At 39.1% G+C, this 16,777-nt stretch overlaps 1 protein-coding gene across 1 annotated transcript in view; it reads left to right on the top strand.

Annotated features, from left to right (window-relative positions):
• The first annotated feature begins 1,107 nt into the window (after positions 1–1,107).
• The window catches only part of GNAI3 (G protein subunit alpha i3), a 39,878-nt gene continuing 24,208 nt past the window's right edge, over positions 1,108–16,777 (top strand). The window contains exon 1 of the mRNA XM_007449313.1: positions 1,108–1,334. Within this exon, the coding sequence (XP_007449375.1) occupies positions 1,217–1,334 (118 nt within the window). The 5' untranslated portion in view covers positions 1,108–1,216. The remainder of the gene's footprint in view (positions 1,335–16,777) is intronic.

Genomic DNA, 16,777 nt, shown 5'->3' with positions numbered 1-16,777 from the left:
TAGGGAAAGGTTTTGGGGGCTACAAGAGTTCCCCTCCCTAGAATATATGGTGAGAGTATTTGTGGGGCTATTTGGAAGTAAAGGTAATTTAGCGCTACTTTCACCGTAGTATCCAGGATTATGAGTAAAAAGGCTATCAGTCTGGGGCTTTTATAGGGGATTTATCAACTTTCAGGTGATGCTATGGCTGAGAGGCAAATTTTACCAGAACTTCCCTTTTCATGTGGTACAACAGGTAATTTTAATAGAAGATTCACAGGATGCACTGGTTTGTTTTAGGGTGTGGAACTTTGGTTGACTAATCCTGGTAGAAGTCCTAAGCCCTTATCGCAGGACGATATGTGAGCGCTAAAACTGGCTTATGTTGGGGAAAGACAGCATGGAAGTTTTATGGAGAAACTACACTCTTACCTTTTAAGTAAAGTAAGATCTGTTAGCGATTTCAAGTGACCCTTTACCAACGTAGGAGCTGGGCAACTCTCAAGTTCACTGGGTACATTTTGAGAGCAGGAGGCGGTGGGCCAGAGGAGAGGGCAGAAAGGGATCGATAAAGTCCCAGGCATGGTCGGTCTTACTAATTTCAGATGTGGAGCGTGGCCAGGGCCCAGACTCTGTAATTCTCATCCTATAGATCTGGCTGAGACAACTCCGGCCGAGAAAGTGTCCTACACTTGGGCAGAGGCCCCGGATCTCCACTGCCAGAGTCCAACTGGGTTTTCTGGCCAGTGAGAAATTCCCAGCAGAGATTTCCGTGTGGGCTGCGGCCTTTTATTTGGGAATTCCCATCCCCCACGTCAATCTGAAGCCGCCTGTGTGACCTCGGGAGGGTGTCTTGAGCCGGAGAAGCCAGTCCCTGGTTTTTCTACACTTATCCAAATAAGGGAGCCGAAAAGGTGAAAGGGGACTAACGTCGTGGGCGCCCGGCGAGCTCGACAGGGCAGCCCTACACCACGGAACGGCCGCTTGACTTGCTCGTTCCTCTCTTCGTTCTCCTGCTCCTGGTTGTTCCTCCTTTACCCTAGCTAGACAGGGCCGAGAAGTAACGGCCGCGGGCGTTGCCGGAAGTGTCGTAAACGCCGGATATCCGGTTTCTCTGGGCGCTCAGGGAGCTGACGGAGAGGGCCGCCGCCCAAGAGTAGACGCTGTCTCCGCCGGCCCAGCCGCGGTCTCCGGTGTGTGAGTGAGCCCGGGCCTGGTCCCCTCTCCCTCCGCCGCCATGGGCTGCACGTTGAGCGCCGAAGACAAGGCGGCGGTGGAGCGAAGCAAGATGATCGACCGCAACTTGCGGGAGGACGGGGAGAAAGCGGCCAAAGAAGTGAAGCTGCTGCTACTCGGTGAGGGGCTGGGGGCGGGGCTGGCGGGGTGTTCCCGAGGGCCCAGGCACTTGGGAGTCCTGGGCGGGGTGGGGGTCAGGCCGGGCCGGAGGAGAGGAACCCCAAAGAATCTGGAGGGCGTGACGGACGTGGGGCGGGGTGTGGGGGGTGGGTGGCTGAGGCCGGAGGGCGTGATGAGGGGGTGGGGTTTTGGGGTGGTAGGAATTAGGCCATGCTGGAATTGGGTTCAGCGAAGAGAGCTTGGAAGTGTGGTCCAGTAGGACATTGAGACTGTATTAGGAATATGGGAAAAGCTCATAAAGGAAGAGCTGATGTTAGGGAAGGTTTTGCAAGGGAGGGGTTGGAGTGAGTTGGTAGCGAGGACGGGAAGAGTGTGTTGGGCTTGTATAATGGCTTGTGAGTTTCGAGCGTGGTGGTATTTTATGACAGGTTAGAGTTAGGAGGCTTGAATAATTAATATAAATAGAGAGGGGGGCAGGGACAGAGTGGTCACATAGGACCTTGTCATTTATTGGAGAGTGGGCATTTTGAACTATCGGTAAGGTGGAGGAACTCTGGGTTATCCAGGAAGAGGAAGGTGTGTGGTTGAGATAAATGACAAGTTCTCAGGTATAGAGGAAAAGAGTTTGGGTGCAGAAGCTGTGTGTACTTATCCACCTTTTTCTATTATTTTTATTCTCTTAAGGTTTTATAACTCCTTTCCTTGTTTTTATAAAGTGGGAGGTTGTGTGAGCTGAGGAGATTTAAGGACTTGCTGGTTTGAGGTTTGTGGCATAAGATGTGATGATAATAGATGACACAGTGGGAGTTGCTGAATAGTTGCTAGGGATGATGTGCAGTGGGACTGCAGTTATCTTAGGATAAGATAAATATTGGACATATTTACTGTAAAAGGTGTGACAGTGACAGATTTCTGGTGAGCTGTTCTTTTTTTTTTTTTAAATATAGGCTTCAGGAATTACTTTTATCTGACATTTGTTTTAAGTAGCTTTTATGTACATACAGTCAGATGCATTTTACTCAGCAAGGTTAGTTTTAGAATTTTTGAGAGACTGGTTTCTAGAGGCTTAGTAAATCACATAAAGTACCTTGGCATCAGCTTACCAAAAGATCAAGCCACATTTCTTCACCTTTAGTATTTTCTAGGGATCTGTTAGGGAAGACTAAATAAAAGTAATGGTTTCTGTAAGCAATAGAAGTTTACTTTTTAAAACAAGTGATTTTTGGGAAAAAGAAGTTGCTTTAGGAGAAGTGCCAAATTTTTATGGTGTAAAGCTCCAGAGGACACAATGCACCACCATAACCCAGGGTTTATTTTGTACTCCAGGGTGTTCTGCGTGGCCATGCTAGTCTTTTCATGTTAACATGTTTGATGGTTTGTAGATTGCAGAAGCCCTGGTAACAGCTTTTTGGATAAAGAGGGAAAGTTATGCATTGGAGTTTGAGCTTTCAGTTTGAATACCCGATCTTACAGAACATATGAAATAAAATTGAAATTCCAGACTGCCACTCTCCATATAACAGTATCATTTGTGAATGAGCGTGGTCACTGGTACATAGTAGGTGCTTCTTAAATATATACTGTTAACCAGCATGTGCCAGCTAATGTTGGACATTGCTCCTTGGGGCCTTTCAGATGTTTGATATAAACCGTAATACTCAAGGCATTAGCATTGTCTCTGTTGATCAATTAGTTATGAAAGTAAAGGTGTATTTTCATCTTCTGTGGTTATTTTGATTTACATTCATCATTAGAGATCCCCTCAGGACATTAGCCTATTGTGATACAGGACTTTGTAAATAGTGCATTTAATTAAAAACAAAATTAAACACATGATCACTTAGGGAACTTCAAAAGCAGTAAGTAAAAACATTTGCTTTTACTTTTCATCAATTTCATTGTTTTAAGTAAGATTTTTTAATATTCTTGAGCAAGTTAAATCAACAAATTCAAATAGGTGGCAGAGGGAGATGTTCTTGCTTGAACCATAACATAGCACACTTATGAAATTAAAGTTATTTTCCTTGCTATTTCTGTAAGCAAAATGCACCCATCACTGTATACAAATAATTTTCTTTTTGCTGTAGAATACCTCCTTTGATGTACATGCAAGTCATTTTTACTTCATCACTGTAAAACTATCAAACTTGGTCTAAGTTGAGATCTATTTACTTACTTTTGGGTTTCCTGGCACATAATAGGTGTTCTTTAAATATTACTGTATTTCCTTCCTTGCGGGGATGTAATTTAGCATAGTGATTAACAACATGGGCTCTGAAGTCAGACTGTTTCAAATTCTAATTTCCAATTACCAACTATATCCTTGGAAAGTTGTTTACTCAATTTCTCTCTGCCTCAGTTTCCTCATCTTTAAAATGGAAAAAACAGAGGTACTTCATAGGATTGCTCTGAGGATTAAATATGATATTGTGAAGTAGAACAGTCTGGCACAAAATATTAGTGTAATGAATATTAGCCACCATTGTTATTATTATATCAAAATGAATGTTACAGATTAAAGGTACTATAGAAATTCAGATTAGTTAAGGAAGAATGCAGTATTATAATTCTTTGGTTACCTTTGGTTTAAATTTCTTTTAGATGTGTTATTGAGAAGCTCTTGATATACCAAATTAGTGTTTAATCATAATATTCTACAGAAAAACGAAATTATGTTATGCAGGGCTTCCTAACCAGAGTGTAGTGCATAGGAAGGCATACAGTGTGCTGTTTGCAAATGTTTTATGGTTTTGAAATTTTAAATCATTTTTATGATTTTATGATTTTTAAATCATTTTATGATTAACTTTTCAAAATTTTACAGCAGTTGGAATGATATTTGAACATTTTTGGTATGATTCCATCAGTAAACTCTGAATTTGGCAATTGAAAATATTTGATTTGGAAGGTTTATACCAATTAGTATTTAATATCATCTGTAATATTTTGTATTTTATTTTTCATGTCGTAATTTTATAATATAAAGAAAATATGTATTATTTTCACCAAGTCCCTCCAGCTTACCTCAGTAAGCTTTACAAGTATTACCATTTTCAGCATGCGACATTATGTGACCAAAGTTGGGAATCACTGGGATAATGCATAAGAGTACTGCTTTTGGAGTCTCATAAAACTGAATTCAATTCCCACCTCCATTTACTAGCTATGACACCCAGAGTATGTAACTTAAACATATGTCTTAATTTTCACATATATAAAGTGGGGATGTGATGCTTATTTTAGAAGATTAAATGAGATAATGTATGTAAAATACTTAGCAGATAAATATTCACTAAATGGTGACTTCTGTCATTACAATGATGTTTGGAAAACATCATTTTAGCTACTTTTTTCAAGGGTGTTTAAGATATTTGATTATTTTTCAAATATTAATGTACCCTTTTCAAAGATCTTCAAGGAATTTTAATATAACTGTTTTGTGGTAAAAGGAATTAAACGTTATAATTTAGTTTTGTAAGTTATTGAATGATCTACTCCTGTGCTATCTGTGTCTATCCATTTCTTTTTTTTTTTTTGCGGTACGCGGGCCTCTCACTGTTGTGGCCTCTCCCGTTGCGGAGCACAGGCTCCGGACGCGCAGGCTCAGTGGCCATGGCTCACGGACCCAGCCGCTCCGCGGCACGTGGGATCTTCCTAGACCAGGGCACGAACCCGTATCCCCTGCATCGGCAGGCCGACTCTCAACCACTGCGCCACTAGGGAAGCCCTATCCATTTCTTGATAGTTCCCCTTAGCAGATCTTGAGAAAACATTGTTATACAAAATGAAGTTAATGCTTTGTTCTTTAGGATTTTGCTGGTAGTGGTATGGCAAAAATTAAGTTGCGGGCTTCCCTGGTGGCGCAGTGGTTGAGAGTCCGCCTGCCGATGCAGGGGACACGGGTTCGTGCCCCGGTCTGGGAGGATCCCACATGCTGCGGAGCGGCTGGGCCCGTGAACCATGGCCGCTGAGCCTGCGCGTCCGGAGCCTGTGCTCCGCAGGGGGAGAGGCCACATTAGTGAGAGGCCCGCATACCGCAAAAAAAAAAAAAAAAATTAAGTTGCATGCAGAGAATTGGAATCATCTAATTCACTTAAACCCTATATTTTATATTTGATTATTTACATTTAAATATCTGCATGTTACTGGCTGAATATGCTTGTTATTGAAAATCAGATTTTCCTTTGATAAATATGCTATTATATTGTCATAAGATGATATTCTTTCTTTATAATGTTTGCTGTTTATTTGGCTTGAGATTCCTGGACAGTTATTAGATTTCTTGTGGGGATGCATCTCGTGCCTGGGCAAAAGAAACTGGCATAAAAAACAAATTCACAGTGCAAAAATAGGTTTGTTTCTTATAAGCACTTATTATTCTTTGTGTCTTTTATTTGCATTCATCACTTCTGCAGTCTGAAAGTGTGGTATCCTTTTCAGGAATTATAGTATTGTAATCTTGCCTGAGTATGCTAATTATGTAGTAAGTACAGGGATGACCATAGAGTTGGGTGCTTAGTACTTAGTAGATTTGACAGGACATGTAACTTTTTTTTTTTTTATAGTTTTATTTTTTTATTTTTTATTTTTTTTTTGCGGTACGCGGGCCTCTCACTGTTGTGGCCTCTCCCGTTGCGGAGCACAGGCTCCGGACGCGCAGGCTCAGCTGCCATGGCTCACGGGCCCAGCCGCTCCGCAGCATGTGGGATCTTCCCGGACCGGGGCACGAACCCGCGTCCCCTGCATTGGCAGGCGTACTCTCAACCACTGCGCCACCAGGGAAGCCCAGGACATGTAACTTTTTAATCAGGGCTGCAACTGTGTTTCTTTAAAAATTTTAGCCTATTGAATGTATTTGCACTATTACAAAAAGTCTTTTAGTTTTGGAGCAGTGGTCTCTGATAAAAGTAGTTTGTTCTTTTAGAGAAGTTAGGTAGAACCTCAGGCACTGTGCTCTTTATCCCTCCCCCGTGGTGCTGAGCTGCTTCATCCTCTAGTTGCTTGGAAATGATAAGGGAGTGGATGAGTCTCTACAGATATTTCCTCTTTTTTCTGAACCCTGTCTCTTCTTTCACAGTTTCTTCCACATCATGCCTTTTTTTTTTTAAAAAAAAAAAACAACAACCTGGGGTGTGTGTACCCCTTAGGGCTTCAGAAGTTCCATGAACTTTCTAAAATTTTTAGCAAAATTTGTGGTTACATGTGTTTTTCTGGAGAGAAGAGCCATATTTTTCATCAAGTTCTTCTTCCATGGTACTGCCTAACCTCCTTAAAGTCCTTCATCTTTGGACCAGGAAAATCAGTAGCTGGGCAAAAATGGAACATTCACAATGAAAAAGAAAAAACCTAGACGATGTGAAAAGTCTTTTACGTCTTTTCTCTAAAAGTTTTTTCCTTGGAATTTTTGAGAAAACTGTTTTCTGTACTTGAGATGGCTCCTCTTTCTCCAGTTCCCCCAGTGACGCTTGCCTCAAGTCAATATATCCAGTACAGAACTTGCCTCCCCTCCTCACTTCTCTCCCCCAAATCCCCCTGTTGTGAACTTTTCTGTTCCGGCATTGTCATTCTCAAAATCATCTACACTGAAAACTGAACTCGTTTTTTTAACTCCTGGCTTGCTCTCATCCATATAACCAGTCAGTTACCAAGTGCTATGACACAGTTGTTACCAGATTTTTGTGTTTCATGGGCCAGTAAAATTAATTTTTTTTTTGTTGACTGACTTAGGATTCTGACATTTTATTTTTCTTAGTAAATACATTTAAAAAATATCCCAAGGTCCATCTATGATTTCTATTTTGGTTCCCTTTCCTCCATGAAACCTTTTTGATCTGAATTGGATATGATCTGTCCCTCTTTTTGAAAGCTCATAGTACTTTTTATGCTTACTGTTGACCATATATTATGGTTATTTGTATACTTAGCAGCTCCTCACTATATATGGTCCTTGAGTGCCGAGAGAACTAGGTATTTCTTTCTTTTTTTTTTTTTTTTGGCGGTACGCGGGCCTCTCACTGTTGTGGTCTCTCCCGTTGCGGAGCACAGGCTCCGGACGCGCAGGCTCAGCGGCCATGGCTCACGGGCGCAGCCGCTCTGCGGCATGTGGTGTCTTCCCAGACCGGGCACGAACCCGTGTCCCCTGCATCGGCAGGCGGGCTCTCAACCACTGCGCCACCAGGGAAGCCCAGAACTAGGTATTTCTTATCTTTATATCTGCTGCAGCACCTAAGATAATGCTAAGGTGTTTTGCCTGAAAGGAATAGAAATTCATACTTCTCCCAGTCAAGGAAGGCTTTGTTGAAAGGACACAGTAGGCACCTTCATAGGCATCAGACAAGGATAGGTAAGACAAGGATAGATAAGAAATGCAATATAACCAGGTTGCGTGCACATGGAATGTAATACATGTCCCCTCCCCCCATTTCTCCTAGAGTAGACTGGTCACTTGCTCTGCTTTGTTGGTAAGTCACCTCTTCAGAACAGCTTTCTCTGCTCACAGGACTTCTTTGCCCCTACTCCCCTTCCCCCAGTCTTCAACTTTGACTTACTCTCATACCTCTGGCTCTCACACTGCCTAAGTTGGTAGTTCAGGCACTTCATGTCATCTGGCTCAGGTTCCCAGGATTCGCATTCCAGGTTCCTGGGAAAGAATATCAGATTGGCCCATCCTTGTCAGGTGCCTACCGCAGTCTAGTCATCTGTGGTGGGAATATGGCAGGGCTGTGGGGCGTCATGAGTTTCATAAGGCTGACCCTTTCAGGGACTAGGTGGGTCAAGTTCTCAATTAAAAAGGCATGGCTAGAATATTAATGTTTAATAGATGACAGTGCCTACCACCTAGTAGACACTCACTGAATATAAGTTGAAAATAATGGAATGAGATGGAAATATTGAAGAACTAAACATATCATTGCTTTAGTTTTTCTTTAATTCACAAGAGCATGCCTGCTAATTCTCAATATTAAGTTGTCATTTTGTATGGTTGGGAGATGTAATTAAATTCAGCTTGAGGTAGGTGCAGGATTTTAAACTCCCATTATCCATGCATCCAACTCAGAATAGTTAATGTCACCTGATTTTAATTACCTTCGATTTTAATTCAGGAATTAATTTTCTTAAATTCATATAATCAGTTCAGAGTCTATGTTTCATTGTCCCTGCTTTTTTTCCGGTTAATTTTACCCCCTATTATTTTTATGAGCACCAGAAAATTGTCCACAGCTAAGGGAAGAGGTAAAATGGACCATTTTGCTCCTTGTTAATAACGTTGCTTAGAGGTTTTTGTTAGGGAGTAGGTAAAAACATTTGGCAAAGAGATTGCTCATAGCTTTTAGTTATCCATGCTGTGTCTTCTCCTGTTTAGTTTAGTTTTGTTTTATTGCGGGGTGGGGCTTGTTGGGGGAAATGGGGAGGAAGAGATGCTTTTAAGTATTCAAGAGCTAGAATATTAGCAGTGAAGACCAAAAAATTTAAACGTGGTTCTCATAAGAATTGTCTAGAGCAGTGGACACTAAATTTGTTCAGATTACTGAAATTTGTTTTAAAATTTGTTTTGTAGTCAACAGAGTACAGTAGACTAGCACTAATAAAATCCATCTATTTGAATTAGTAACTCAATTCAGAAATAGGAGATACCATGTAATGTAGGGCAAAGAGCAGAGACTGAAAACTGGGAGAGCAGTCCTAATATCTGAGCTTCATTTTCCTTTTTCTGTACAATGAGGTCTGACCTCAGGGGTCCCTTGTCTGTGAAGTTAATATTATCAACTAGATGGAATATTTTAGCAAGTTATAAAGCGGGCTATTTTTGTGTTATTTCTCTTGTTCTTGAGTTTGATTGAAAGTAGTTTAACTTAATAAACCTGTTTAGGAAGATAGTTAAAAACTGAAGTTAAAAACTTGAAAGACATAAATTCACAAAGTACCCTTATGTAAATGTTCAAGAGAATATAAAGAAGTTCTTCTAGTATTTGATTTCTCCACCAATTTTAATGATCTTCATTTTGGTACAATTCTTTATTAGTGCTGAGCAAGTTAGAGTTATCTTTAGGCCTTTATCTATCCAGGCTATCCTTTTACCTCCTTGGTAATCATGTATATCGTTTCTGTAATTCAGGCTGCTTGAACTGAATAACATTGTGTTAGGATCACTGTTTAATTGTTCTAGTTTTGGTGCAATGCTGTATGTAAATGAAATATACTTTCTGATGTTTTGCTATTAGGTGGTAACAGAAGTGAACATATCTGGTAAGAACCAAGCAAACAAAAGATACCAAAAAGACCAAATTTGTTTGACTTGTACCTGAATAATGGCCTAGGTGATCTTAGAAACAATTTTCAGGAGGGTATAGTCTTTTTTTTTTTTTTTTCTTCTTTTTTCTTTTTGGCTGTGCCACATGGCTTGCAGGATCTTAGTTCCCCAACCAGGGATTGAACCCAGGCCCTCAGCAGTGAAAGCACTGAGTCCTAACCACTGGACCGCCAGGGAATTCCCGGATATAGTCTTTAGACATGAATTTCCTTTGATTTCTAAGTTAGACTTGGAAGATACTTAAAATTTAAGACTGTTAAGGATTAGCTGAGATGTTATTGTATACATTGTTCCATTACTATTTTGCTGCTATAGTCATCAGTCTAATTTTCGAATGGGTAAATGTTTTAACATTCATACAAAAGTCTTAGTTTTTTGGATAATGTTAGTATTTTACATCTCAAAAAGTTTTCGTTGCTTAAAAGTAGATAGTATTCTAAATTTTTTCTAGCTGCTCATGTAAATCTACAGCTGGCATGTCAGGCATCTCTCACCAGGATTAAAATATGCACTATTTGTATATTTAAATTGTTCTTGTATCTCCTGCTTTTATTCATGTGGCCTGCTGTTAACACTTATTACACTGGTGATTTAGGGACCATTTAAATCAGACCTCTTTAAAATTGGCAAGGTAGCTGGATTCTTGTCATATTGTAATTAATCTTCCTGTAGTGGTTGATTGTGCAACCTATTTACACTGGGTCAAATACTCAAAATTTCCTTTATCCTTTCAAGTTGGATTTGAAAACTAAAATAGTATTCCATTGAATTCTAAGAACTAATGAAAATGTTACATTGTATTTGGATTTCTGTTTTAGCCATGTGTTGATAGCCCTAGTTTTTATGTTTTTATTTTTTGTATTTATTTATATTTTTGTGGTACGCGGGCCTCTCACTGTTGTGGCCTCTCCCGCTGCGGAGCACAGGCTCCGGACGCGCAGGCTCAGCGGCCATGGCTCACGGGCCCAGCCGCTCCGCGGCATGTGGGATCCTCCCGGACCGGGGCACGAACCTGTGTTCCCTGCATCGGCAGGCGGACTCCCAACCACTGCGCCACCAGGGAAGCCCTATGTTTTTATTTAATGGATAGTGTTGTATATTATGATATGATCTTGGAACTTACCAGTATGATTTTAGAATCATTAAGTTTAAAATATTTTAAAATCAGTTGAGAAACAGCAAAACTCCTCTTTAGTCACTGCTCTTGAGCTAATGTGGAAATGAATTTTGCCCAGGACCTTGGAAGTTATATTTTACAAATTACTATAAATTATAGAAGGATTGTTTTAGAATGAGATACCTTTAATAGAACATTTCCCCCTCTCTCTCCTGCAGTTAGAACATGGGAATCATTAACTTCAAAACAGGGCTCTGTTTGAAGTAATGATATAAATACTATAATGATTTATGTAGATAATGTAGTTCTGATGTATGGGATATGATAGCACAGTCTTAACTTTTCTATGCAGGTTATTTCAATATTGAGTTATTGTTTTCTAAAAATAAAAATTGAACTACTTCAGTTTAATGATGTAAATCTTTTCACCATTTTGCAATATTAATAAATCCTGACATATTTTGGTTCATTTCAGATTATTAAAAATAATTTCCTTCCTTTCTCTACTTCTGAGAAGTGTATTTCTTATTCTTTTATTTTTGTTATTATGGTTGCAATTAAAATCCACATTCATGTCCTCATTGGTATTTGTGGTTCTTTCAACTTTTTCTAGACTACCTAAAAGTTTTTTAGTAAGCTTTTTGTTTTGGAATAATTTTAGATTTGTAGGAAAGCCACAAAAATAATGCATGGAATTCCTGTATACTGTTCACCTGATTTCCCTTAGTGTTGATGTGTTACATAGCTGTGGTGTATTTGTCAGTACTAAGAGATTAATATTGGTGCATTAATGTTAACTAAATTTCACACTTCATTTGAATTTCAGCAGTTTTTCCATTAATGTTCTTTTTCTGCTCCGGGATCTAATCCAGGACACTGCATTGCATTTAGTCAAAGCCACTTTTTATTAAGCTTCTTGGTTTTCAGTGTTCAGAAGGAGGCTATTTATTGACTTATTTATGATTAGGTATCTGGTTGTCTTATATGTACACAGGTACTTTCCTAGCCTGGAGGTATAAATGAGAAATAGACAAAACTTTTAAGCAGTTCAATTGTGGAGATATACAGGTAAACAGTGGTAATGGAATGTGGTTACAGAAAGAGTAGCTAGTTTTGGAAGGAGGAAGAGAAGGAAGAGACATATCAGGGAAGTCCTCCCAGAGGAGGTGACATTTGAGATGGACCTCGAGGGATAAATAGGAACTCTTAAGGCAGAGACTGGAGAGAAGCACATCCAGACAGAGGGAGTAGTATGTACAAAGACTCAGAAATATGAGTGAGCAAATCGATTTGCCCTGGAATAAAGGGTTGGCGTGGGAGGAGTGTAGGAGGTAAGGCTGGAAAGGTTTGCAGTGGATTTGGAGAGTATTGATTTGAATTTTTAGTAGGTGTATTTTTAAAAAGCCACATTTTATTATAGATAGATAAAGATAAATATAGATATAATTTGGGGAAACCATCTAGAGACTTTGCATTCCCTCCCTCTTATTACCTGCCTTTTTTGCCATTCCACTACCATTTGCCATTCCAAATTCCATTTGGGTTTTGACTTACAACATTGGTGAGCATATATATGGTAAAGGAAATTGAAATTGTAGGCATCCTTAGGAATGTGGAACTGAATTTGAATTGAAACTGAGTTGAAATTGTAGGCAACTGAATTTATAATATTTTGTTATTGGTGAATTTTTAAAGTTGGTATTAACTTACAATCAATTAAATAGGCATGTAGAAAAGTGCTGTATGCTGCCGTCAATGTTTGAGACTTAGATAGGGATATGATTTTAATATTTTTAAATGTTAAAAATTTAATATTTTTAAATGTTAAAATTTTAAATGTTAATATTTTTAAATGTTAAAAATTTGATGAATGGATTTAACATTGCGGTTAACTTTGTAGGACATCTCCACTACATATGAATTATTTGTGTGGGTTAAATGTATATTTTACATTTTTATCACAAAATTTTGAGGCAGAGCTAGTAAGAAATGTACCTGTTCAAAAATAGTTTTCAGTCAGGTCATATGTACATCCCATGTAATTTAGCATTAGCACCATAGTGACATTTTGTTGCTCTGCTTTCAAAGAAGTAAAGGGAAAGTTACCAGAAGCCAAAATTAGAACATTGTGGGAGCCAGAGGATGATCCCCCTTCTTGCTCACAAGTGATTGATCCCTTAAGCATTCTTTCTATATTCCACGAAAGTGAGGAGGAAACCCCTCTTCTCCCTCTAAATTGGCCAGTTGCCCAAAGAGAACACATGATCCTTAGCAACACTCGAGTTACCTTGTTCGTATTCTCAAGTGAAAAGATTTTGAGGAGAGCTACTTGGCTGAGTGAGCTGCCTCTTTTTTTTTTCCTGTTTAATCAAACCAACATTTTCCTTAGGTGATTTATGAATGTTAAAATGGCTATTAGCTTTCTACTTTATGGTTTATAAGGCTTGTAAAATGATAGGATCATGTCCATGAAGGATGTGAAACTGAATAAATGACGCACTACTGTGTAAGCCGGACATATTTTGGTAGTTAGGGAGTTAAAAAAATTTCTCCCCCTCCCTTATTGCATATTCACCCTCTGGAAATATTTAATGAAAAAGTAATTGATATTGGGGAGGAACACATAGGTGACTTCAGAGATAACTGGTAATGTTTAATTTTTTATATTGGGTGATAGGTACACAGATGTTTGTTTTGTCACACACATGTCATAAATATCCCTTTTTGTATTCAGTATTTAATTGAAACAACTTAAAAAGTTTTAAAGGCTGAAAAAGGGGTAATTGATTCTAATTAACTTAAAGCAAGTTCCATTCAAGGTGGTTTTTGTTTTTGTTTTTGTTTTGTTTGGTTACAAGGAATAGAAAACTCACTCAAACTAGCTCAAAGACTTGGAGAGGGGAATTATTGTTAGAATAGAGATAGGTTTTATGAGAATGAAGGAAGACCTGAAGAATCAGGCCGCAGAAACTGAGGCAGCTCTGGCATTGGCCAGGCTATTTTCTCTGCCTTTCTTGTTTCTTTCTCATTGTCTTCATTATTCACTATTTCTGCCTCTTTTTACTTTCTTGTCTTTACTTGTTCTCCTTGGTCTCTTCCTCTCTTTTTTGTCTCCTTGGTCTCTTTCCTCACTCATTTTCTATCTCTTCTTTTGTATGGACTCTCTTCTCTCATGACATCTCCAAGTCTCTCTGTGCCTTTGTCTATTCTGTTTTCTCTCCAGATCAACCTCCTCTGAATTCTTGGCTTTATGGTATTGGTGTGCATGAAGCCCTATAATGGTAACCTAGGTTTTCACACATTGTGACTTTGTAGTTTAGGATGACTTTTTCTGTATCTTCCAGTGCAGATTCCTCAGAAAATCTGGCTGGTCTTACTCATCTTTTGGAGCTAGATCACACAGGGTGTAGGCCCTCTGTCCGCCTGTACTGGGTGACTCCTGTGTCAGGTATTTACTTATTATCCAGCCACAGAGAGGGGCATGGCCCAGATCCTGTAGGCCACCCGCCCTGCAAATGAAATAGGGATTTCTCCAGAAGGGGTTATGGGCAGGCAGATACTCTAATATATCAATTAAGTTTTATCAAAAATTTCTTAATGCATTTTAAGCCTCTTTGGTGATTGGTATGTGATTGCTTCCTAGAAAAATCTTTTTCAGAGAAGAGACCCATTATCTTTGTCCCAGTCACAACTCACTGCTATCTTTTATTAAGATATTCATTCATTCACTGAACAAATATTTAATGAGCACTCACAATGTTTCTTGCACTCCTTCAGGCATTAGGATACAGAGTGGGCAGGACAGATTCATAGCAGTTAATTTCACTGAAGCGGATGGTGGGCACAAGGGAGCTGGGACTGGGTTTTGAGAGTAAGGTTTAGAGGGGAATAGGGAGAACAGGAGGCTTGTGAATGAGTCCAAATTTATTGTCAAGTATAGTTGTGAGATGTGAGTTGAAGCCATAACCAGGAATGGGTGTGGGGCTGACTAAAGATAGCAGAGGAATGGAAATCTTCTGTTTCTGTTAACTGCCTGTATCGAAAATTCCATCTATTGCAACTGGCATTTGCGAAATGTAATTAGGCAACCCCTGGATCTCATAGAAACTCAAGCCATTCATCCCACAGTTATTAATGTGTCTACTCTGTCCTAGACTGTGATCTAGATTAGGGGTAGAGGCACAAAAAGAAGGCACTGTTTTGTGCTTTCGAGGAGTGTGCTTTTGAGCTTAGGACTAGTGGAATACTAAACAGGCACCAACCCAAATAATTAAAATAATTTGACCAAGTATTAGTGTTGTGGTGTTTGACATTAACCTGTAGGATCAGGTTGAATCTGGTCAGAGTCACCTTGAGGGAGAATTACATAGATGTGGAAGGGTTTTCAGGTTGTACCAAAAAGAGTTTCGTTACCATTTTAATCAAAATCAAGAAAACCCATTAGCAGTTTATGAGATTAGGAGCTGGAAAGAGAGACAAAAAAAAAATTTTATTTTTGAGTAGCCAGAGCTGGCTAGAGATAAAATGAGGTAAGGTGACTGGGAAGGATAGTTTGGGGCTTGATTTTGGAAATTAACCTCTGGGACTGATGCTGAAAGGGAATAATCTGTGCCAGCCAACAGAGCGGGAGTATTTATTGTGTTCAGAGGGAATGGGGAGGCTTCAGCATATATTGAAATTTGAGTTGAATAGGGTTTTCAAAAATGTTTAAATGCAGAGGCTTGGCATGCTTAGAGGGACAGTGGGCTGGGTGAAAAAATTATTCTCTTATTTTAGGTTAAGGAAACTTGCTAATTTCACAAGAAAAATATATCTAACTTCTCCCACGAGACCATAAATTCCTAAACTTATTTGTATTTGAAGTCTCATTGTCTAGCAATGCCAGGCAATGCAGGATATATGTGTGTGTGTGTGTGTGTGTGTGTGTGTGTGTGTGTGTGTGTGTTTTTTAAAGGCTGAATAACAATTTTTGTTTGTTCTGTGACATTTTTCTGTAATTTTGCTAACCATTTCTTTTACTGAATTAGGAAGCTGGGAACTGGTTTTTGTGTTAAGTATGGTACCTTGAAAAGCATTTTGGATGAAATGTCATTTTTTACCTTAATCTGAGTTTTTATTATCTTAGCTACTTATACCTCAATAGAAAGGAATCAGTGGGAGCAATAGATAATCTTATTTTTGGAAATAGCAGGAACTGTGCTCCTGTGATCTTTAGTTATAGATATTCACATATTTTTTTTAAGAATAGCAATCTAACTTGAATGTTCTGCTAGTTTAAGACTGTATATAGAATATCCTTCAGCATGAATATAGGAGCTTGGCTGCCAGACAACTCTTACTTCCTTACTGTTGCTACACTCTTTAATTCTTTCTGCTCTTTGTCCCTTCTTGATAAGTAGTGCATAATTGAAGAACATGCTGATCACTGTACTATGGTAGTATTGTGGATTGTTGGCTTAATAGGAAGATGTGGATCCATGATTTGATTTGAAGCCTCTGTGTGTCAGAATTAGAGATTTAATCTGCCTTTAGCATTATAATAATTATAATCATTGAATATTAGAATGCAGCCATAAAGCACATCTAAGCCAAACTCCTTCACATTTTATGTGTAAGGAGACTGGCATTAAATTAGGTGACTTGCCCAGGGTCACAAGCTAGTCATGGCAGAGCTAGGACCAAAGTCTCCTCTTCCATAGAGTTTGTTCCTACATGGTATCCCTAACTAAAAAATCTTTTTAAGTGCCTGAGTTGTAAATGAAAGGTGAAAATAAGTTAGAAAGAAAAATCAAAGTTACTGACTAAGCTTTCAATCTGCTGTGGGAGAGAGGCTGATCTGTGCCTATTGCAGTCATATGTTCCCATATATCTGATTTTGCAGGCCTGTAGAGAGACCATGAGCATGTGTTTGTCTAGAACTGGCTAGAGGGTTTTCCAAAAATAGTGGCATATTGGGGCTGTGAGACTTCTAGAAAAGGGGGTGTGCTGTAGTTATAATCCTGGTCTTTTAGAAG

Source organism: Lipotes vexillifer, unplaced genomic scaffold, assembly GCF_000442215.2.
Source record: "Lipotes vexillifer unplaced genomic scaffold, Lipotes_vexillifer_v1.1 scaffold393, whole genome shotgun sequence".
In the NCBI taxonomy this organism is placed as follows: domain Eukaryota; kingdom Metazoa; phylum Chordata; class Mammalia; order Artiodactyla; family Lipotidae; genus Lipotes; species Lipotes vexillifer.
The sequence above is the reverse complement of the archived record's forward strand: the minus strand, read 5'-3'. Positions and strand labels throughout refer to the sequence as shown.